The sequence below is a fragment of the Neolamprologus brichardi genome, chromosome 2 (assembly GCF_056152115.1).
Source record: "Neolamprologus brichardi isolate AB-2024 chromosome 2, ASM5615211v1, whole genome shotgun sequence".
NCBI classification, from domain to species: Eukaryota; Metazoa; Chordata; class Actinopteri; order Cichliformes; family Cichlidae; genus Neolamprologus; species Neolamprologus brichardi.
Genome location: NC_142105.1, coordinates 27677097 through 27697702, shown reverse-complemented (window position 1 = coordinate 27697702; position 20606 = coordinate 27677097). Strand labels below are relative to the sequence as shown.

At 39.4% G+C, this 20606-nt stretch overlaps 1 protein-coding gene across 1 annotated transcript in view; it reads left to right on the top strand.

Moving 5' to 3' along the window:
* Nucleotides 1-20606, top strand: part of dock2 (dedicator of cytokinesis 2) — a 93231-nt gene that overhangs the window by 24314 nt on the left and 48311 nt on the right. The window contains exons 24-26 of the mRNA XM_035910894.2: nucleotides 1359-1465; nucleotides 15234-15376; nucleotides 20459-20554. Of these exons, the coding sequence (XP_035766787.2) occupies nucleotides 1359-1465; nucleotides 15234-15376; nucleotides 20459-20554 (346 nt within the window). The remainder of the gene's footprint in view (nucleotides 1-1358; nucleotides 1466-15233; nucleotides 15377-20458; nucleotides 20555-20606) is intronic.

The window sequence follows — 20606 nt, the reverse complement described above, 5'->3', positions numbered from 1 at the left end:
ACCTTTCCTTGACCCAACTGAAACATACATTCAGTGTGCATACTTCACCAGTTAGTATGTTTTCTTGTCTTGCCACATTCCGTTTTTAAACCTTCCCATCCTCATATATTGTCTTTTCACCTTTCTGTTACCTGTGGGGTTTTGTGTGTCCGTGTCTGAGCTCGTGGACTGTCTGCATTTGCCAGTTCAGTCCCTCTAGTGGCTCGATGTCAACACAGTGTCACAGAGGTGCTACCTTAAACACCTGCCTCACACACAAAGAGTGTTGAGGCAGAGTTAAAAGTCAGGGCATATATTATCATATTCTGACTTTTGTCATTCGTTTCCTTTTTTTATCTCCCAATCCCAAACCTCTTCACTCACCCTTTATATTCTGTCTTGTGCACTTCTTTACACACATATCCACAAATATATCGCAGCCATCTGAACTTGAAAGTAAAGTCCCCTTTGCATTCTTGATCAGGATCGCCTCGAGCAGAGTTTCCACAAGCAGGCCATGTGAATTACAATTACGCTGCTCGAGGTGGACATCAAAGCTTTGTATCGTGTCCTGTATAGTTACATTTCTACACCTTGTAAACTCACCTGTAGTGTGATCTGTGCAGTGATACTAGTGAAGACATTGTCTGCTAAGGATGTGTTTGGTCACTCAGGGTATCTGCAGCATGTCCACAGAGTATGTAGTGACATTTTGGATTTTAATTAGATTCAGCCCAGATGATTAGTGGACTTCAATGATCCTATGTACTCGAGCCTGCTCCTGTGCCAGCTTGGGGGACATCAAAAGTCACACGGACCTTTGTGTTATGTTTAGTTTGGGAGCAGAAGGTTTGCATTTTCTTCTTTTATGCCATTATTGAAAGTGCTGCAGCAGCCTGTGTGGCATAATTCAAGGAGACAGAGACAAAGTGAGATACAGACAAAAAATTGAGACCGAGGGTTTGCCATGTTCTGAGCGTTCAATCTTTCTAAGTGGCGTCAGGGCTTGCAACCAGCCCATTTAATTATTCCAAAATTGAATTTGGGGCAGAGGATAAGTCAAACCCATGTCTTCATTAAGATGTGTGCAGACTTTAGCTCATTTGTTTTCCACGCGGCATACACTGCTCTTCCCTGTGATACAACTGCTGCTTCTAGTGGTTGCATATTTTATATGTTAAAGGTGATGTGTCTAAACCAGGGATAGTTTTGCTTTTGATCTTTGAAGCAGTTACATTGTGTGAATTAGTAATGCTTGGTGAGATGTATAAAATGTGGAAAAATATAATTTCTGAATATTTCGTGTGTCCAGTTGCTGTTCCCCATGTGATAATCTTTTATGATTATTCATTTTCCTCTGTGTCATTTTCTCTCCGCAGTCAGTTGCTGCATGACTTTTACTCCTGCATTCCTCCTGAGAAACTCCAGAAACAGAAGGTGGCCTCTATGACTGAAATTGTCAGCAGCCAGCTCTTCCAGAGACAAGGTGCATCATTTTTTCCATTAACAGTTTTCAGCACTGAGTTACAAACAAACAGCAGATTTCATGCTGTGTAAAGAGCGAATCCCAAATACACATATACATTCTGAGTGAAATCCTTCAAAATCCTATAAAGCATTCGTTGCTTCTTACTTAACAGTAGTGATCAAGTTAAAAGGTCTATTATACAGTAAGTAAATCTAGCTCAGCAACTGTACTGGACTGCTTCTACTGTACTTTATGGACAGTGAGGGTGCTCTTTGCACTAAAGGTTTGAGCACAGTAATACAGAAAGGGTAATGTTCCATCTCCTCTGGGACAATCCAGTAAAGCACTTAGATTAAAAGCATTAGCCAAACGGTAAAGGACATAATGGGTTTGTGAGCATTTATTCGGTTTACTGCAATAAAGACACATGTTCTGATGAAGCCATCTTTTAGTTACATCAAACTGACAGTTTAATGAATTTTTCATAGTTGCCCGATTCTCTTGTGAATTTCTTTGTCAATAGATTTCAAAATGAAAGAATAAGCCTAACTTAAAATTGTCAGCTGCCTTAGTTAGGGATTTATTTTTGTGTTTAGCTTGTCAGGTAGTCTTCTCTGTGGGGCCTATTTTCTGTTGAGATCAAAGAAACGACGTAGCTGTTTGATGCTGATATTATAACATATGATTTTAGTCCTGCTAAGCTCACCTACACTAACATTGCAATCAGTGCAATGGACACGAGTCAGATACCATCTTATTACAATCAGCACAAGTGGCACCGATTTTTGTATTTATACACTGATGGTAAAGGTCACTTCAAGTCAGTCTCACAGAGATTAAAATGTCTTGAGGCTGGTGTGCGATGTGAGGAGATTTTGGTTTTGACATTCCAATGAACATCCCCTGTCCAAAAGCTATAGTGCAAACTGAAATGAGTTGACTGTTCACAGCTCACTAGGTGTTGGTGCTGAATAGAGAGAAAGATGAGTCCTAGACATATTAATGTCACGGACGATGTCAGCTGTCTGCTAAAGGAAAAGTGATATTGTATGTTTGTAGCTGATAAAACTGGAAGCCCTTGCAGAACTCTGCAGTGTCACTGTCATTAATGTGTCACTTTTTACCCAAGTCCTTCTCTATTCGTAAATGATTTTCACCAGATTTTAAATGCCTACCGGGGACACATCATTTTATCAGTATTGTTCCTTTAAAGTGCACCACACATCGATGATCGCATACTGTGCACCAGCCTCATTCAACCCCCTGCCTCTGCTCAGCCCTATTATGTCTGTCTAATTCGCTTGTAGTGGGCTGATAAGTGGTAAATTCCCCTACAGAGGTCTGCTCGATGATGGATAGAGTGATCCTATGTTGTGCTGCCGTATAATATAGACTCAGTAAATGGGTCCATAATCAAACCTCTGCAGTAAAAACTGATTAATTGGAGGCAGACAGTGAGTGAGTGAGTTTGAAACTGATATCAGTCTTAGTGACACTGAGAAAAGCTAGATGACATGCTGGGAAAGACGTATTTGAATCACGAACATTGCTCCCTGTGTGCTATGAAGCATTCTCATACACAACCTGCAAATATATTTGTATGCATTGGTTTCAGAGTAGCTGAGACTGAGTGTGAGTGTGTTTGCGAATCTGTGTTTGTGCAGTGGTGTATGCTAAGTGGTTGTGTGGACTGCTTTGAATGTTGTTTTTGAATAGTCCGTTGCTGTCAGCTGAGTCGGTATTCAGTTGAGGATATGGTTCTTTGGTATTGATCCTGGGTTAGATGATTGATTCCACAGGGGATGATGTGACAGGTTTGGCCCTCTGGCTTGCTGTCAACATGCTCAGAGTCACACAAGCGATCAAAGTGAAAGCAAAGGCAGTGTAGGGGCATGATGGGGAGGAAAACAGAAAGTGTGATACAGAGAAAAAGAGCTAAGTTTTTGAGGGACAAAATACTGTCAATTGTGCCATACAAAGTTCTGTAATTACTGCCGTGTTTTCTAAACTGCAAATGTCTGTTTAGCTGGACGACGTTGAATTGGACTTAGGCAGAGGTAGTGGAGAGGCTAGTTAAAAGGAAAGGTCGAGGAAGAGATTTTTCAAGGAGCAGGGCTGAAAGAGGAGCATTTAACAAGCTGACTAGAAAGAAAGGATAGAGGGTGACATGATTATTGCTAAAGGATGGTCAGGCAGAGAAGGATAGCTAAAGAATGGTAAAGATGGATGACAGAGGAATAGGGAGGAGATATAGCTTGTTGAAAAAAAAGAGTTAAGCGCACCGTTGAATGGTAGTGTCAAGAGGAGAAAAAAATGGGTTTAGGAGAGTATAAAAATGAAAAAAGAGTTAGTGAGACCAGTAACTTCACTTGCGTTGCTATTAAACAGTCCAGAAATGATTAAAGTTTAAGCCCAGCTCGCAATCAATCTATCAGCAAATCTGCAAACTGTTGGTCACTTTTTCCTCTGCTGCTTTCTTTTCCTCCATATTTTGGCACAACGCTTTCATTTATTCTGTCATTTATACACTGGCCCTTTCCATCTCGATCCCTGCCTCACCAAATGAGACCTGACACTCAGTCTAATTGAGATGCATTTTAGCATTGGGATGCTAATAAGGAGGCTTGTATGCTAGTGTTCCATTTATCCAGGACGCTGAAATATGTAGCTGAGCTGAATTATATATTTATAATACCTAATGGCCTGTGGTGTCCTATCACTGTGCTGCAATACATATTTAATAATCCCAACTGTCTGAGCAAACCTACCTACCTCACTCTCCAGGGAAAAATGTCACACTGCTGACACCACTTCAGTGTAAGAGTGGTCAGATGATGGGAAAGGATGGTGGGTGTGTGAGTGTATGAATGTGACAGGAGATCAGTTCTTGTTCATGTTTGACAGGTTTATTTTTTTATTATTATTATTATTATTTTTTTACTTAGTCCTTATTTGACTATAAAACATCAAATCTGGAATGCAAGTATTCTTTAAATTTAGCACAAAAAGAAAGGAAATTTGTTTTTGGTCAATGATTTATTTGCTAATGTTTCTTGGTAATAAGTCTTATACTGTTGTTTATTTTCCCTTAAATGGTCCCACCCTGGTAAGAAAAATGCATTTGTGGGTTGAGCAGCAGACCCACCAGACAGGAGGTGGTGGTGTTGTTTATTCAGTCGGATGATTGAAGTCTGAAGAAACAATATTGAAAATGTAACAGTTTATTAATTTAACAAACGGGGGCTCCCAATAGCCCTTGGAAGAAGCATAGATGGTAACAACAGCCTGGCACTTCTCCATCATGCTGGTCACCAGTGCACACTGCAGTGGGATGGTATCCCATTCTTCATCTGTCGCAAGTCAGCCAATGCGCTTGTGCTGGTCACAGAATAAGCTGTTTGGCATTGGCAAGGAAGATTTGGCAAGTTTATCATGGGCACAACCCACATTCTCTACTCTGCTGTTCAACCCACAAATGGATTCTTCTTACAAACGTGGGAGCACTTCATGGAAAAAACACAAGCTTTACACAAGTAGAAGATTTATTATGAAGAATCATTGTTATAACAGAGAAACAATTGATCTGCACTATTTGTATTCTGCACTTATTCTGCTAAATGCAGAAATAAAGCATCCAGCAGAGTGCATTATTTATGATGAAGACCAGTCAGATGGTCACATGTATTAATTTTTCTCCAGTCCTGGTTGTAAATGACCACGCATACTTGTGTGTAGATCTAGTTGTGCGATTGTGTTCAACTTGCTGATGTTGTCTGTCCATGTGTGCTTAACTCTTTGAATCTATGGGCAGTGTTTGAAGGGATCGGGATTTTTTTTCTCCCACTCAGAAATACTCCTCTGATTTATTCAGCATACGCTCCTGGGATTAAGGGTCTTGGCAAGCACATAGTGTATCCACACACAAACATGCACAATGCGCACATACCCGTGCTGGCAGACGCGCATAGATAGACATGTGCATCCTGTCATATGGGTTAATCTGGTTTTGAGACAAAATTAAATTTACAAGGCGCATTATGGCTCAATTTAGTCAAATTATTATGCCATGAGGCAATCGCTGTGACAGATTGAGAGCATCAGCACTGATAAAGGAAAAAAAAAAACAATGAGAGATCAGGGAGAGCAAAGAGCAGAGGGACAGGGGGATGAGTCTGTCATTTTGTTTGCCCACTCATTTCCCAAAGCTGGTCAAAGTCCTTTATTCCGTCCACTAACCTTCATGTTTTTTCTCAGCCAAACCTTCATTTCCATCTTCTGTCTGCACAGCTTGAAACAAGTTATGTCATTCATATTGTAGTATATATTAAACAGATTAAATTAAGCCCATATATTTGAATGTAATGGCTATCTGCGAAGAACAGTTACAGCTGGGTGTAAAAATAACCCATAGTGCAAAAAATCAGAAAGCTGTCTGTGCTATGGTGCCTAAAATGATACATTCTTTAATTTTAATGTAGCAATCTCTACAAATGGCAGGGATCTCATTACATAAATTGCTTGTATTATACTGCCATGCATTATACAGTATTGTTGGCAATGTTCACACCCGTGTCTATATTTCTCCCGCTGTGATTACTTAACGGATGCATGTCAGAGCTTGATGAATATGGAAGACTGATGTACTGTACAGTTATTATCGTCAGGGTTTAATCAGTGCTGAGTGATCTCACTTGTTCCTACACTCTCTGTCAATCAGCATTAAGGACAGGTCACATTAGGCCTCAGTTATAACTGAATGTGGTTTCATACTTCTGGTTTCTAAGAGAGGTTTGAGTGACAAAGTTGTCAGGGGACCAAGAAGGATCTGGCTACAACTCTGTCTTATTTAAAAGCAGTAGTGAAAAGATTATATAAGATATACGTAACAGGATTAACCTGCGAGTGAGCCGGTGTTTGAATGCACCAGAAAAAGCTGTGTTTCTTTCATTATCAAAACAGCTGTTTGAGCTTAAATGTTTAAATTTCACAGGCTTACAGCAGCTTAAGGTGTGTGAGTACACTGATTTTTTTTTTAAACCGTTTGCTTGGTGGTCCAGTAATCCCCAATGATTCCATATGCTTTATCTGTAGTTACATAGATATATTAAGACATGCCAACATTAAAAAAACATAATAGTCATATTGCCGTCCCCTCAGGCTGTCTCTAAGCACTGTTCTCAGTTCTGCTTCTTATGAGATGAAGTGTTTGTTTGCAGCATTTCTCTTCTCTTCTCTTCTCTTCTCTTCTCTTCTCTTCTCTTCTCTTCTCCTGTATCATGCTCTAACGCATTATTTTATGCTGCGTTACGTTAAATTAGCTTTTGCTACATCACATTAAGTCTCGTGTCACGGCTTACTTTAAATGCAATGCGATAATGCCCGCAACCAAGCAGCGAAGACTGACGGTCAAGCCTGTAGAGAATTAGCAATGTAAACTGGATTTGTAAACTGAAGGAGTGGCCTGCGTGTGGATAAATATGTGTGTTGGGCTTTTTGAGAGCAGGAGCCATCTGCCAAGCCATTTTTGACTGTTGTTATACACGCTGACCCAGAATAGCTGTGGTCATTGTAGAGCCTTGGGTCGATGGTTCAAAAGGTTAATGACAGGGAAAGAGGTAGCTGCTGTCGGTTGGTAATTTGTGAATGAGACGCATGGAAAAAAGGGATGGATGACATTTAATGGAGCAAAATGAAAGGAGTTCAATCATTTTGGGAAATGCCTCTGTCTCAAGGGCTCCCTCTGCCTCATTTATATTCTGATGCTTATGTCTGTGGGATAATCTCAGTGGAAACTGAATGCATACAAGGGCAGGAGAGGGACACACTCTGTGAACACTAATAATTCATTGTGTGAGCATGCGTTACTGTTAACTACAGATGAGAACCTGACAGAGCAGTATTGTATTGTAAATCATTGGGTTTCCACTTTACTGCTAACCTTCCAAATTTCAAAGGTTTCGGGGAGTATTTAAGACTGAATGATCCCTATTGAAGTTGTGGGCTATTGTATAGCATATAGTGATAACTGCAGAAGTGGATGCCATTGAAGATACTATGACAAAGAATTGCAACGTTAGAGTAAATTGGATAAACTATAATATAATCTGAACAAATACAAAGCAGGATTTAAAAACCAAGATCAGATATAGGCTTAGCTCGAGCCAGCAGCTTTGTGATGTATTACTCTCTGATTAGAGGGCACTGGGAATAAATCTGCCCATCAGTCAAAGCAGTGAGGTGGTTGACCACAAGGCATTCATCTACATTGAGCTGTTTTGGTTAAATTGATCAAAATGGTGTAGCAACTAATGCTACCAAGAGAGTAATTGGTCAGTCAATTTTGTAGTCACATCGAACATGGAACAGAGGAGGAAGGCAGAGTTGAGTGGTGGCAATTAGTCTGTGACTCATAGAGGGTGACTAAGACAGGTGGAAAGAACAAGAAAAATAACAGACTGTGTGAAATAGAGGGATAAATAAATAAAAGCAGCAACCCAAAACAGCACGCAAAGCATTAATTGATAATATCTAGTATATGGTATCCTTGTACTTGGTGCCAGTTTTTGTTTTTCAGGTAAACATGATAAAAATGGCCATTTCTTTTTGGACAAATCAGCAAATACCAACATATACTTGGTGTAATAAGGCTTTTTTGCTATAGTGGGATATCTTTATGTGTATATGTTCTGTATAATTGGAGAAAACCCTGAAGAATAGTCATTATATTCCAGAAAACCCCTTTTACTGAGAGATTGTGCACTTTGGTTTTTCTGACAGCATTTTTTCTGGGGCGATTTATATCAACCTCATAGCACAAATCACAGTAAAAAATTGTAGTTGCAGGCATGTTCACCACTGTGTATCACCATCACTCACTAGTGTGCTTCATCATCTGTAACTTATTGGCCTGTAATTTTGGGAGAGCAGTCATTCACACAGTCAAGGCAATCTTAAGCACCTCTTTTTTTTAATTCTGTCCTACTAAACCATTTTGAGATAGATTTTTTTAAATCATGCACGTCAAATATATTTTACTAACGCAGTGTATTGAAGCAGTAATTAAAAACAGGGAAGTGTGGACAGACAGGCACAGCGTAAATACGCTCAACGAAAATGTACAGCTGTAAATTCAAAATGGGGTTTAAAGACGGAGTAGAAGAAAAGTGATGAAGGGGGGTGGAATACAAATGAAGGATGGAGGGAGAGTGGATGAGAGGAAACACCCATAGTGACACGAGAGAGACATTTAGTCATCACCAAGCGAGAACACAGTTGGCCGCGTCCCAGCCCCCTATCAGCTCGCAAGATTTACTTGTCGTTGGGCCCCCAAACCTCATTATCGTCTTTTCTATCGCTCTGTCTTCCTGCAAGCACAGTACAACAACCAGAGGAGGAAAGAAAAAGAGGATCGAGAGTAGGAGAAGGGAAATTCTGATTTACATGCCTCTTGGAAACTTATACGGCATCTCATTATCATGTGCGATAGTTTATTGTGTTTGACTGTCAAATGAGAAAAATGGAAAAGAGAAAGGATGAGCTGGCTGCTGAGCCATCAAAGCTGCTTTCCGTGTGGTGGCATGCCAGCACTGGTGCTTGTATGCTCTCACGAACTTGGTAATGCGAACACATAACCACCCTTTCACACAGGCACAAAGACATTCAAGCGCTTACACATCAAATAGTGGTGAAGGACCAAACCATACATACAAAGGACAATTCACACTTGGGCACACAGGCATCCATTGGTATTAAATAATCAAAGCCTGAGATTACAGCTAGAATAAATAGAAATATTGAATTGAATATAGATGAGTACTTGAAGCTGTGCTGGTGTGTGCTTGGAATATGTTGCGTGTCGTGCTGCAGCACCTGTGTGTATGGGTTTGTGTGATGGCTAAAAAAAGGTTAAAATTCATGTCAATGTTTGCTGCAAGACCTTGATTTCCATTTGTTTGTCAGTGTCTGCTGGCGAGACTCTCGTCCACAGCATGGTGGAACTGATTTATTGCATTGTTGCACTGTAGGCTACAACTTACAACATGCAGGAAATCATACAGGAAACAGGAATGAATAAGCTAGAAAAAGGTTAAAATTCATCTCCGTGTTTGCCGCAAGACCCTGATTTCCATTTGTTTGTCAGTGCCTGTTGGCAAAGTTCTCTTTCACAGCATGGCTGAATTGATTTATTGCGTTGTTGGACTGTAGGCTACAACATGCGACTAAATCATACAGGACACTTGAATGTAAAATAACAGGTGTGTTTTTAAAGTGCAAGCATTGTTGCATTTACCAATGTTAGTTTTAGTCATTGTAGTCTCGCTGATTCAGTACGAAATCAACATTTTTTTCTCTCTTTCTCTTTTGCCTTTTCTTCCTCATTCCTAACATATTTTTTTATTTACTTCCACCAGCTTTCCCAAGTTGGACACAGTTTTTTAGGTAGCAAGTAGTTTGTTTCAAGAAAACCCACCGCTGTTGGTCTGTGGGTTTGAGTTGTCTTATATGCTTTTGTATTGCGTAATCCAAGACTGACTACATGTTGCTGAGATGAGGCATAGCATCTGTTACGGAACTCATTGTCCTTCTTGTGTGTTTGAGGACAGTTCCCATCAGCTTCGGCAATATGTTTAGAGTTGTTGTCATGCAGCAAAATGGATTTGGGAGTAGTTAAACGCATTGTGATAGCTACAAAGATGTAACGATGTACTTACAGTCCCTAAAGGCTCAGAATTGCACAGTACTGTATTTCTATTGATTAAATGAAATACAGAGCTGGCAACGAGACAGGCTGGATGATTGGTTTATAATTAATTGATTACAGTAGTGACAGAGCTACAGTTTGAAGTGGAATAAACTGAATTAAGACACTTTGCATTAGAAACTGTATTATGGTAGAAAAGTACTCTAAGACCAATGATAATAGAAGACAAATGACAAAAAAGGAAAAGTCATAGTCATAGACTCTTGAGGCCTTTGGGGTTTTTTTTCCAAGAAACTTTATCCACTAAAAATATCGGTTAGCTTAAATAAAACTTAGAAGAAAGACAGGAATGTTCCATGATGTTTGATTGTACCACCAATCTGAGCCTCATTAGCATAAAAGGAAGGTTTTGTAGGTATGAAGACAAACGTTTTCCTTCAGGGTCAGAGTGTAAGGTCAGAAACCTAGACAAAGTGTCTTTTTTTAACAGTAAATAGCCATTATTTTAAATGCCCTGTTAAAGAATGGCCTAGACCTGGAGCTGCACCCCATGGTCACTGATGTTCTTACAAGACTGGAGGCCCCGAGGACCAAAATGTAGTTCAAAGAAGTCTCTGAGAGAGCTGCCGTTCAGATAGAGGCAGCAGATATTAACATTCCTGATGTTATTCCAGGCCAAGCAAGGTAAAAAAGAAATACCTGCAAAGTTAAAGGCACTGCTCTGCATCGCTGATTGAAGACCATCAGGCACACAGTCTGAAGGACCATAACTAAGGCAGCGTGTACTTCATTTATATGCTTGCATTAAAAAGTTCTATACGTGATTTGAAAAGAAAGTAAAATAAAAACAGACAATTGTAACTCACAGATCTATCAAAGGATGCCACAGAAGAGCAAGCTATTATGGTACTCTTATTTATCACCTTTATGAATTTTAAGATGGGACATAGCTGCTGACTGAAATGGCTCTACATACACGAGCTCAGCATAGGTTTTGCAGATTTTGTTCAGGGTTCAAATAAGATGGTTCAAAAGAACCATCTTATTTCACAAGGCTATATTTCTTTTCAGCTTGGGGTAAATTTTAAAATACTTGGCTGAATATAAAGTGTTATATACAGAACTTAAGATGTTCACAAGTGCTTAGTAGTAGTAGTAGTTATAGACTGAACTGAACTTAAGAATAGTGATTTTCAGTCTAACTTTTTCAAATTTGTGAAGCGTTTCAGCCTGACTCTGTCTTTTACTCCTTTTTTTTCCTTCTCCTTTTTTCCAGCTTTTGTATTTGCTTTAAACTACACTGAAAATGGACTGTGCAGTGCTTTTATGTTCTTATTGGCCACTCAGTTCAATTCAATACAATTTAATTTTATTTATATAGCGCCAAAACACAACAACAGTCGTCTCTAGGTACTTTATATTGTACAGTATATCCTATAATAATAGATACAATCCAAGCACTCTACACTAAAAACAACACTTACCACTTTATCTACATCACATCACATCCAAGACTGTTAACTTGGAATCAACAGTTAACCGAGCTTGCATTGCATGTCTTTGGACTCTGAGAGGAAACCAGACCACCCAGACAAACCACAGGGAGAGCATGCAAACTCCAAGATTTGAACCCAGAACCTTTTTCCTGGGTGACAGTATTAATCACTGCACCATCTTTTTTTTTGGCTGCAAGTATGTTGTTTAAACAGAGATAGACTTTATTAGTTACGCACTGCTCAAATTCTGGGTAAATTACTGCAGCACAAGGTCCAGGTTAATTAATTATTTAGAACAGAATAAATTACAGATATATTAGAATAATAAAAATAGAAAAATATATAATGTACAAATAAAAAGCCAGCATACTATACAAAACTACTCAGTGTGCACTAAATCGAGTTAGTCACTTCCTTTGTCCTTCACAGCACTGGGTCAGGGTTGGCTTACGCCTCAAAACTTGCTGTGTTGGTTGTGTTTCCATAATGGGACATGTCAAAGTAAAACAAAAAGAAAATGATGTAATGCAACACAGGTTACTCTATGAACGCCTCCCACCTCATCTTCTCGCCATTTCACGTTCTCTCCTGAGAACATGTTTCACCCAAAATATCAACTTGGTTCATTTGTTAGATCAATAAAGCAGCAGGTGGCTTTGGGGTTATTTCACCAGGGAGTAAAGTGCACAGGTCCACTGGTTTAATGTTAGATCCAAGCCAGAAGGCAGATGGATTAATTCCCAAGCCAGATCACACAACCTTTCTGCTATAAAACACAACTCATTGTTTTCGCTGTCTGAAAGGACAAAGATGATGAGTTTCTGCTTTGATGGATTAAACAGATTTAGCAGGGTTGCTAAAATGCAATGCTCACAGAATCTAAACCACCATCCTCCACCTTTCTAAAAGCCAACACAAGCCGTTAGGCCATCCTGTTTCATTTTTTGTGACACAAGCTTTTTCTGAACTCTTTTAGCCACAAACAGACTGATTTGTAACTGCAAAACTCTGCTCTGCATCTCCAAACCTATATGCAGATTGTCTTAATACACTCACACACTGGAAATTATTTGTGCAAATGTTATTCATTTATTCATTAAATGCTTTACACAGCTGCAGATCTCCTTTCAGATTCAAAAATTAAATCTATTTGTTCAGATATTTTTACATATTCACTGATTTAAATATTAAATGTTTGGCACATTTGAATATAGGGATGCACAGCAACAATGCTCTTGGCTGGAGTCTCCTCCCTCCATCTTTGAGTCATTGAGGGCATTCAGTGATGCATGCATTTTCCCTTTTTGATTCCCCTTCCTCTCTTCATGTTTGTGTGATAAAGTGAGTGTTGGGATGAGGATCCACTCAGCAGGCCTATAAGGCTTAGCTCAGTTATTAATGGAACTAACGAGCATCAGCCCAAATGAGCTTTTAATGGGCTCTGTCTACCTGCAGCTACAAAGAGAGGGATGGAGTGGAGGTGGTGGGGGGCAAAGAGATGGATGCAGAAAAGACAAGAAAGGGTGAGGTCAAAGTATTTAAGCAGAAAAATAGATAGGATCAGTTAATGTTAGATTCCTGTAGGGTGGCAGTTTTCTTAAATACCGGCAATTGATGGTTAAACATTTATTTAACTCTGACTACAAGGTGGTTTGCCTAACTTTTACTGGCTTCAAAAAGTATTAGAGGTGAATTCCTGAAGGATGCCCTCCTTAGAGGAACCTTTCCAGTCATTTCTGCTGATGACCTATGTGGGTCCAGCTTCTATTATGGACAGGCATTTCATTATCACCTTAACTCTTGCTTTTTGCCCTTTGTCAGCTGAGATAGGATCAGCCCCCCTCGTGACCCTATGCAGAATAAGCAGGTAATAAAATGGATGGATTTCATTATTAATGGAAATGGTTCTTTTTTCATACCTGTGAAGGGATCATTGGTTTCAGTTCACTTTGGTACACTATCATATTCAACTTAGGAACTTGAGACTCATTACTTCCTCCTCATAGCTTTTGCATAATTGGGTTGGGTTGTTTTTTTTTTTTTTTTGCTTTTTCAAATTACTTCAGGTAAACTTGCCTCATGACCTCTAAATAATTTTAGGTCTGTCATTCATATGGTGAAGTAAAGCTCAGGCTACAGAACTTCTTCATTTAGGTACTAAATGCCAAGGGTCAGCAACATTGTCTCACAGTGAGAAAATCCCAAATTAAGTTCATTTTCCTGTTGCTTCACCCTTGACAATACAAAGGCTTAATGCTACAGTTGGTCTCTAGGCACTCCACAATAGCAGCTCTGGGAGCTTAAAAGAAGTTGAATGTAGACCATATATTTCCATACAAGGTTCTTATCTGCATACCTGTGTGTAGTAAAAGCAAGATTTCCAAGGAATAGCAATGAATTTAAGGTGAATCACCTTACTATTTAATTCAGTAAAATCTTTGCAAATTCATTGAAAAGCAGGAATTACATTTTAAAGTCTGTCTTCTATTAGTCTAAAAGAGGCTGTGCAGTCTGTAAAGAACATGGTCCAAATCCACACCAGAATTTCATGTCTTCTCACTTTGGCCTTTCTTCTTTCTTTCTGTCAGGTTTCAAAAAAGTTGGTCTTTTAGTTTCTGTGTAATCCTGATAGAAAAATGTGGCTGGTTGCTCATGGGAAATAACTGATTTGATCCTTTAATAGTCAGTACTTGTATTTATCTGGTACAGCATTCTTGGTCCTGCCATTGGCCTCACCATTAAAACATCAAAAGGCAGAAAATTTTCTAGCAGGACAAAAACCCACCAAGTTTACTGAAAAATTGTATCCTTGAATAATCTTAGACGAATAGATTTCAAGAAAATGTGTTGTTTACTGCTTTTTTAAGTGTAGTAAAAGCTTGTTTTATTTATTCACATTTCTTTTTGCTTCACTTTCCACTGCAATGCATTGCTACTTTCGTAGTTCCCTATAAATCCCAAAATGACTTTGGACAACTGCCAGAGAAGAGCTGCGAGAGATGTATGATTAGGCACAGATGTGAGTGCATACTGTTATAAGACTAGTGACTGTTTTAACGCTCTTGCTGCTCAAATGTTGGTAAATTTAATGTGTTTAATTCATTCCATTGTATTTGGAATCAAAGATTTGGATTCGTCAGAAAAATGGGAAAGAGAAAATAATAGTTCGGTGATTGATGTGTTGACTGTGTATCCAACAAAGCAGTGCATTGAACTGTAAATCGACACTTGATTGATATCACTCCACTGTTCAGTCTGGTGTGAGGTTTGAATTTCTTCTCCACGGTCCAGTGGCATCATTACTCATTGCTGTGTGGCTGCAGCAGTCTCCACAGGTGTTTGATTGGTTTTTCAGAGAGGAAAAACACTGAAGTAAATTTTTATGGTCTGTCTTTTGATATATATATATAAATGTAAACAGTTTAAAACCCCAAAGGACTAAATTTTAAACAATCTTCCTGCCATATCCTGCATTATGCTGATTTTCCTTAATGTTTTCTGTTGCTTTAAACTATCTGTCTTTGGCCACTGTGTTTAGTGTTGTGCTCTTACTTATAAAACGTATCCTCTTTGCCTTTTGTTCCTACAGAATGCCGTGATGTGTTGTTACCCCTGATGTTGCGGGAGCTGAGTGGGGCACTGATCACAATGGCTGACGGCCCACACGATGAGAGGAAAAACAGTTTGGAGCTCCTCAACAACATCCTCGAGGTCCTCAGCAGAAACAATGTGGTGAGACACAACGCAACCATTTATATAAAACGCTGATCTCATCTCTCACTTGTGGAGAGGATTATGGGTACAGTTCATGTAATCTTTATGCAGCTGGTCTTTTCCCACACTTGTTGTTCTGTGTGACTTCGTATACAGCCAAGTTCCACAGCCTCAAGCCATTACAGAGCTTTTTCTGTCCAATCTCTCTACGTTGCCACTCGCTTCCCTGTTTTCTTGTTTCTTTCATTTTGATGATTTCTGTGTAATTGTAGCAAATATGCTGTAGCAATAATTACCCTTCATAACAGCAGTCCCAGTTTCCCACAGATACAATCAAATGTCAGTGGGAAACAAAAATCAGATCCTCATTTCACTCAAGTGACTTGACCTAATCTTTGGAACCATCAATAACGCCAGAGTTTATGTAGAGACAATAAACATATATCGAAAGGTGAAAGGTCAGGTAGAAATGTGCAATCTTCATTTATAGTAAAGATTGTTTTAGGCCGAGCAGACCGTTCAGCAGAATCTGATGAGACACTGAACCTACGGGGTATCATTTTGTCGGAAAATTCGTCTATCTTACCTCCATCATCTTTGCAGAAATGTGAGTGTAAAAATGATCCAGTCCACAAATTAGACAAAATTTCCTTTGTCTCTTTTTACTGGATCTAATTGGATGAATTGAAACTAGCCCGGAGCTCTGTTTCATCCCAGTTGAATCTACAGAAAAACCGTAAGCTGTTTTGTCTCCAGTCATCCTCTCATGCAATGAAGCTAGCCTTGACTAGGGCTGGGCTATATCATACCGTTCACGGTAATACCGGTGTAATTTTGGGCAACGATAGGAAAATGACATATCGCGATAGAATATGGGTAAAACGCGCATGTGCAGTGCCTATGTTTACATACGCACATGGCAGCGACGCAGAATGAGAAGAGCGAAAGCGTATTGTTAAATGAAACGGATGAACCAGAATTGGTTTGTAAAAATGCTGCAACTTCAGTGGTGTGGAACTGGTTTGGCTTTCGTCCGTCAGATACACAACAAAGCACTATTTTTGGTAGAGCATGCTAGCGGGTCGTCGTTATTACCGTGTTGTTTGGAAAATACAGCATACTTAAAATCTATCCTTTGATTTTTCTGAAAATCGACAGTGCCCCTTATAATCCCGTGTGCCTTATGTATGAATTCTGGTTGTGTTTACTGACCTCAAAACGATTTTATGTGTTACACGGTGCTCGAAAATCTGTCAAATGTTTTAGTACGACTTTGCTAAGCTACGAAGCCGCACCGCTTGATGGATTGTCGGAGCATTACGGCTATCGTAGGCAGGCGCCTCGCGGAGTGATACGTACTGCGCTTCAACATAATATTACCGTATTGTGTGTGTATAACCTCTTTTTAAGTTTTGTGGATATTATACATGGTTATGCTGAGGTTATGTCGGCCAATTTCCACTGGAAATGCCTTTTGGTTAAACTGTCAGCAAGGAATTTGCACTGTTACGTTTTTATATAGCTTTAATGCACATAAAACAGCTGTTTGTTTAAGTGAAAATACATTGATGGGGTTTTTTGCACTAATAAAGTTGTGGAGTTGTAAAGTATTTTGTCTAGTGTCAATTATATCGTCAGTTATATCGTTATCGCAAATTTTCAAATGTATATCGTGATAAATATTTTTGGTCATATCGCCCTGCCCTAGCCTTGACCAATTAGAATTTATTTGATTTTGGTTCGCACATGTTGCTGCATGTTTGTATGTTGAAACAAAATGCAGTTAGCTCTTTAGTTCAACACCTAATACTGTATAAACACGCAGACGCACACACACATACACATACATAAATGTAAAACAAATAGATCACCAGCATCTAGCTCAAGGCCTTTTAATTGCTTCTGCAAGTTGCTGACAGCATGCTGAGTCTTTGAAGTGAAGGTATGCCTTTTTTGGCTCCATTTATTTGGATGCGCTAATGAAGCATGTGCCAGTGGAAGACAGATAGTGAGAGAAGAGAGCGAGTTAATGAATGAAGTGGAGTGGAGTGAATTTGATGAGATGAATTTGCGGTGGTTGAGATATGAAAACAAATGCAGGTGGTGACAGAGTGTTGAAAGGACATGACAAGTTGAAATTCGGTCTTGTCTGGATCACAAAGCCAGTGACGCACAGCCTCATAGCGTTTTTTCCATCAAACTACACAAGGACAAAAAAGTTTTCTATAGAATGACGTAATTGTTTGAGGCTGAGCACTGTTTATGGGCATGCTGAGAGGCTGAACAAACAATATGAAAACAGAGGATTAACAACTAAACACACAGTGATTTCATAGATAATGTGGCAACCGTGTTTTACAATGAAAAAATAGTCATAGGAGACAGAAAACAGGTGCAAGATATAAGACAAACAACAGAAGTAGAGGAGGAAGAGGTGATAGGAGATGGGTTTTGCCTCCTTCTCTCTACTTTTCTGCTCCTTGTCTCCTTTGTTTTTCACCCTTCTGTCTTCCTCGCTCTGGGTGGTACCTGATTAAATTGTCACACAACAGATGTCTTCGAACCAAAGAGAGGGGGAGAAATACAGGTTGAGGAGTGGAGCTAGAAGAGAAGATGTCACGATAGACATATGCTCATATCTCTGGAAGAGTTTGCATGGAATGTATTCACAAGTAACTTTTGTATATGATAATGTTGCTTTTTTTCTGTTCTATAACGGCAAATCAGTGTTTTCAGTTTATATCTAGTTGCTCGGGGAGAAGATAAACCAGCTGGCTACAGTTGGAGATAAACAGAAATGAAACTTTAGAAGAAGAAAGGAGCATTTGTGACTCTCATCTGTCAGCTTCCTGTTCTGAGAAACCCTTTCCAGGGGACCAAAATACCTACAGTGAGCTAAAAAGATTTAAGCTTATTTAGGATCCACAGCTGCGCCTCAGCTTTACTATATGAGTGTGTGTGAGGTAGATGGAAATAGTATGCAAGATGACATGCACACATTTAGACAGTTGTTTATTTTGTCTATGTCCTCTGGCTGTGAGTCAACGCATTTCATGTGATACAATCATATCTACCTGATTCTCATCAGACCCTGCTGCCATCAGGCCATTGCACATGCACACAGCTGCACTGATAAAACTTTGAACCTGACTTATTTAATTTTTTTACCTTCCTCTGTTATTTTTGTACCCTCCCTCTTCTTTTCATGCTTTGCTGAACGCCTCATACAGGAATATACACAAAATAAACACACACACACACATACACAAACAAACTGACACACACACACACACTGGGACTAACAAGGGCTCAAAAACACACACACACAGATGCACCCTGCAGTATTAGTACTAAAGTGTGTCTGAATGTAGCCGATGGTTCATTGGTGAGTTACTACCCCCAGGCAAGTCTGAGTCAGCGTCCATTGACCGCCTTTACTGTGGCAGAGTGTGCTTGTTTGTGTCCCTGTTTTTCTTTTTTCCCTGTGCACATGCACTGGATCCATAATGAGATTAGATATTTTACATATAAATATATGCTTTCAAGAGATGCCCTTTTTCCTGTTTGGATTGCATTTCTCTTAACTTGCAGTCTGAAGGTTTTTTCTGTACACAGTAATAGATGGGCATTGTTTATGCTTATGGGAGAATCTGGAAAGCACAGCAAGCTATACACGCATACACACACACACACACACACACACACACACACACACACACACACACACACACACACGTGAACTAGTGAATGAGACTTAGCAAATGCCATTCGACTCCATCTGCATGTGTCAGGAACGTCTGTCAATCAACACAACCGCGCCCCTAACTCAATTATCCAGCCAGGTGGATGAGTTTTTAAAAAATGACCCCACTCGGAGTTGGTGTGAAGGAGGAAATATCCACAGAGGCCGAAACGGATTTTTTTATGTTTTTTTCAGGCTGTAAATATTCTTTTTAATGCTGCAAAGTTTGACTGGGAGTCTATGGGGATTGACTCCCTTTTGGAGAAAGCCTCGAGTTGCACTGCAGTTTTTGCTACTTCATTTTTTTTTTTTAGCTGTAGCGGTTGCACTCATCATTAAAAATCACCCTCCAGAATGTATATATTTCATGAAGTGTATATAAAGTAAAATGTACACTGAGAGTTGAATAATTTGTGCTATCTGAAGTGCTTTTATGATAATATGTATAGATGGAAATCTTTCACTGTAAGGCTGTGTTTAAGTTAAGTAATATTATTTTTCAAGCTCAGAAATGACTCTGCAAGTCCAGCTGCAGTTAGTCCACTGAATAAAGTAGGAACAAGACCAATTAACGGAGAGCTGGCATTACTTTGACACTTTTAATCGAGTCAGTTTATTATTTAGGCTTTGAGCTTTTTGTTCTTTAAACCTGCAGACTTTCTCTAAGGTTTAAATAGTCATCTGACCTGAACAGGTCTCTGCACAGAGATCGACTCTTAAAAACATTTTATCCCCTTTGTTTAATTCTGGAAGGATAAAAGAAAAAGAAACATGGCAGGGGAGTGGCTTCAAAGGGAATGGAAATATAGGAATAGGAAAGTAGGTCTGCACTGAAAAACTCTACATTCATGTGTCAAAAATCCTTTTGCAGTTCATTCATCTACACTGAGGATGATTAAGTAAATGTCCTGGTGAGGCATTTCAGAAAAGTTAAAAGACTTTAAACTTTTATATTCAGAAAACTTATTTTCTCTTTCTTCAAGTGTTTGGTCCGCCGTGCATTCAGAACCATAGCCATGATTTGTACTCTGCAATTCTAGCTGTTTTCACGCTGAGCATAGTTAATTCAAGGGCAGAACACCTACACAGATAAAATGCTCAAGTAATCTTAAGTTTTGTAGAGAAGAAGTTCTGGGGTATCCCCACAAGTAGTACTAAAGTTATGCCTGAGTGAATAATGTTTGAAAAGGGCAGGAGCTGCTCTGCATCTGTCTGTGTATCTCTTTTTTTTTTTCTTTTTTGTTTTGATCTGAGAAAATCTAACAATCTCCTGTGTATCTCTGTGTTTTTCTCCATATCCCTCTCTCTGTGCTTCTCTTTCCCCTCCACCATACACCTATACTCTGACTTTCTATCAGGGGGACACCTTCCAACATATCCAAGACATTGTGGTATCTCTGCTACGGGTCATCAACCAGACAGTCATCACCATGGGTCGAGAGCACGCTCTGATTGTAAGTACTTTACAAGTAGGACATATGGTGGACTCTTTAAAACCTTCTGTCT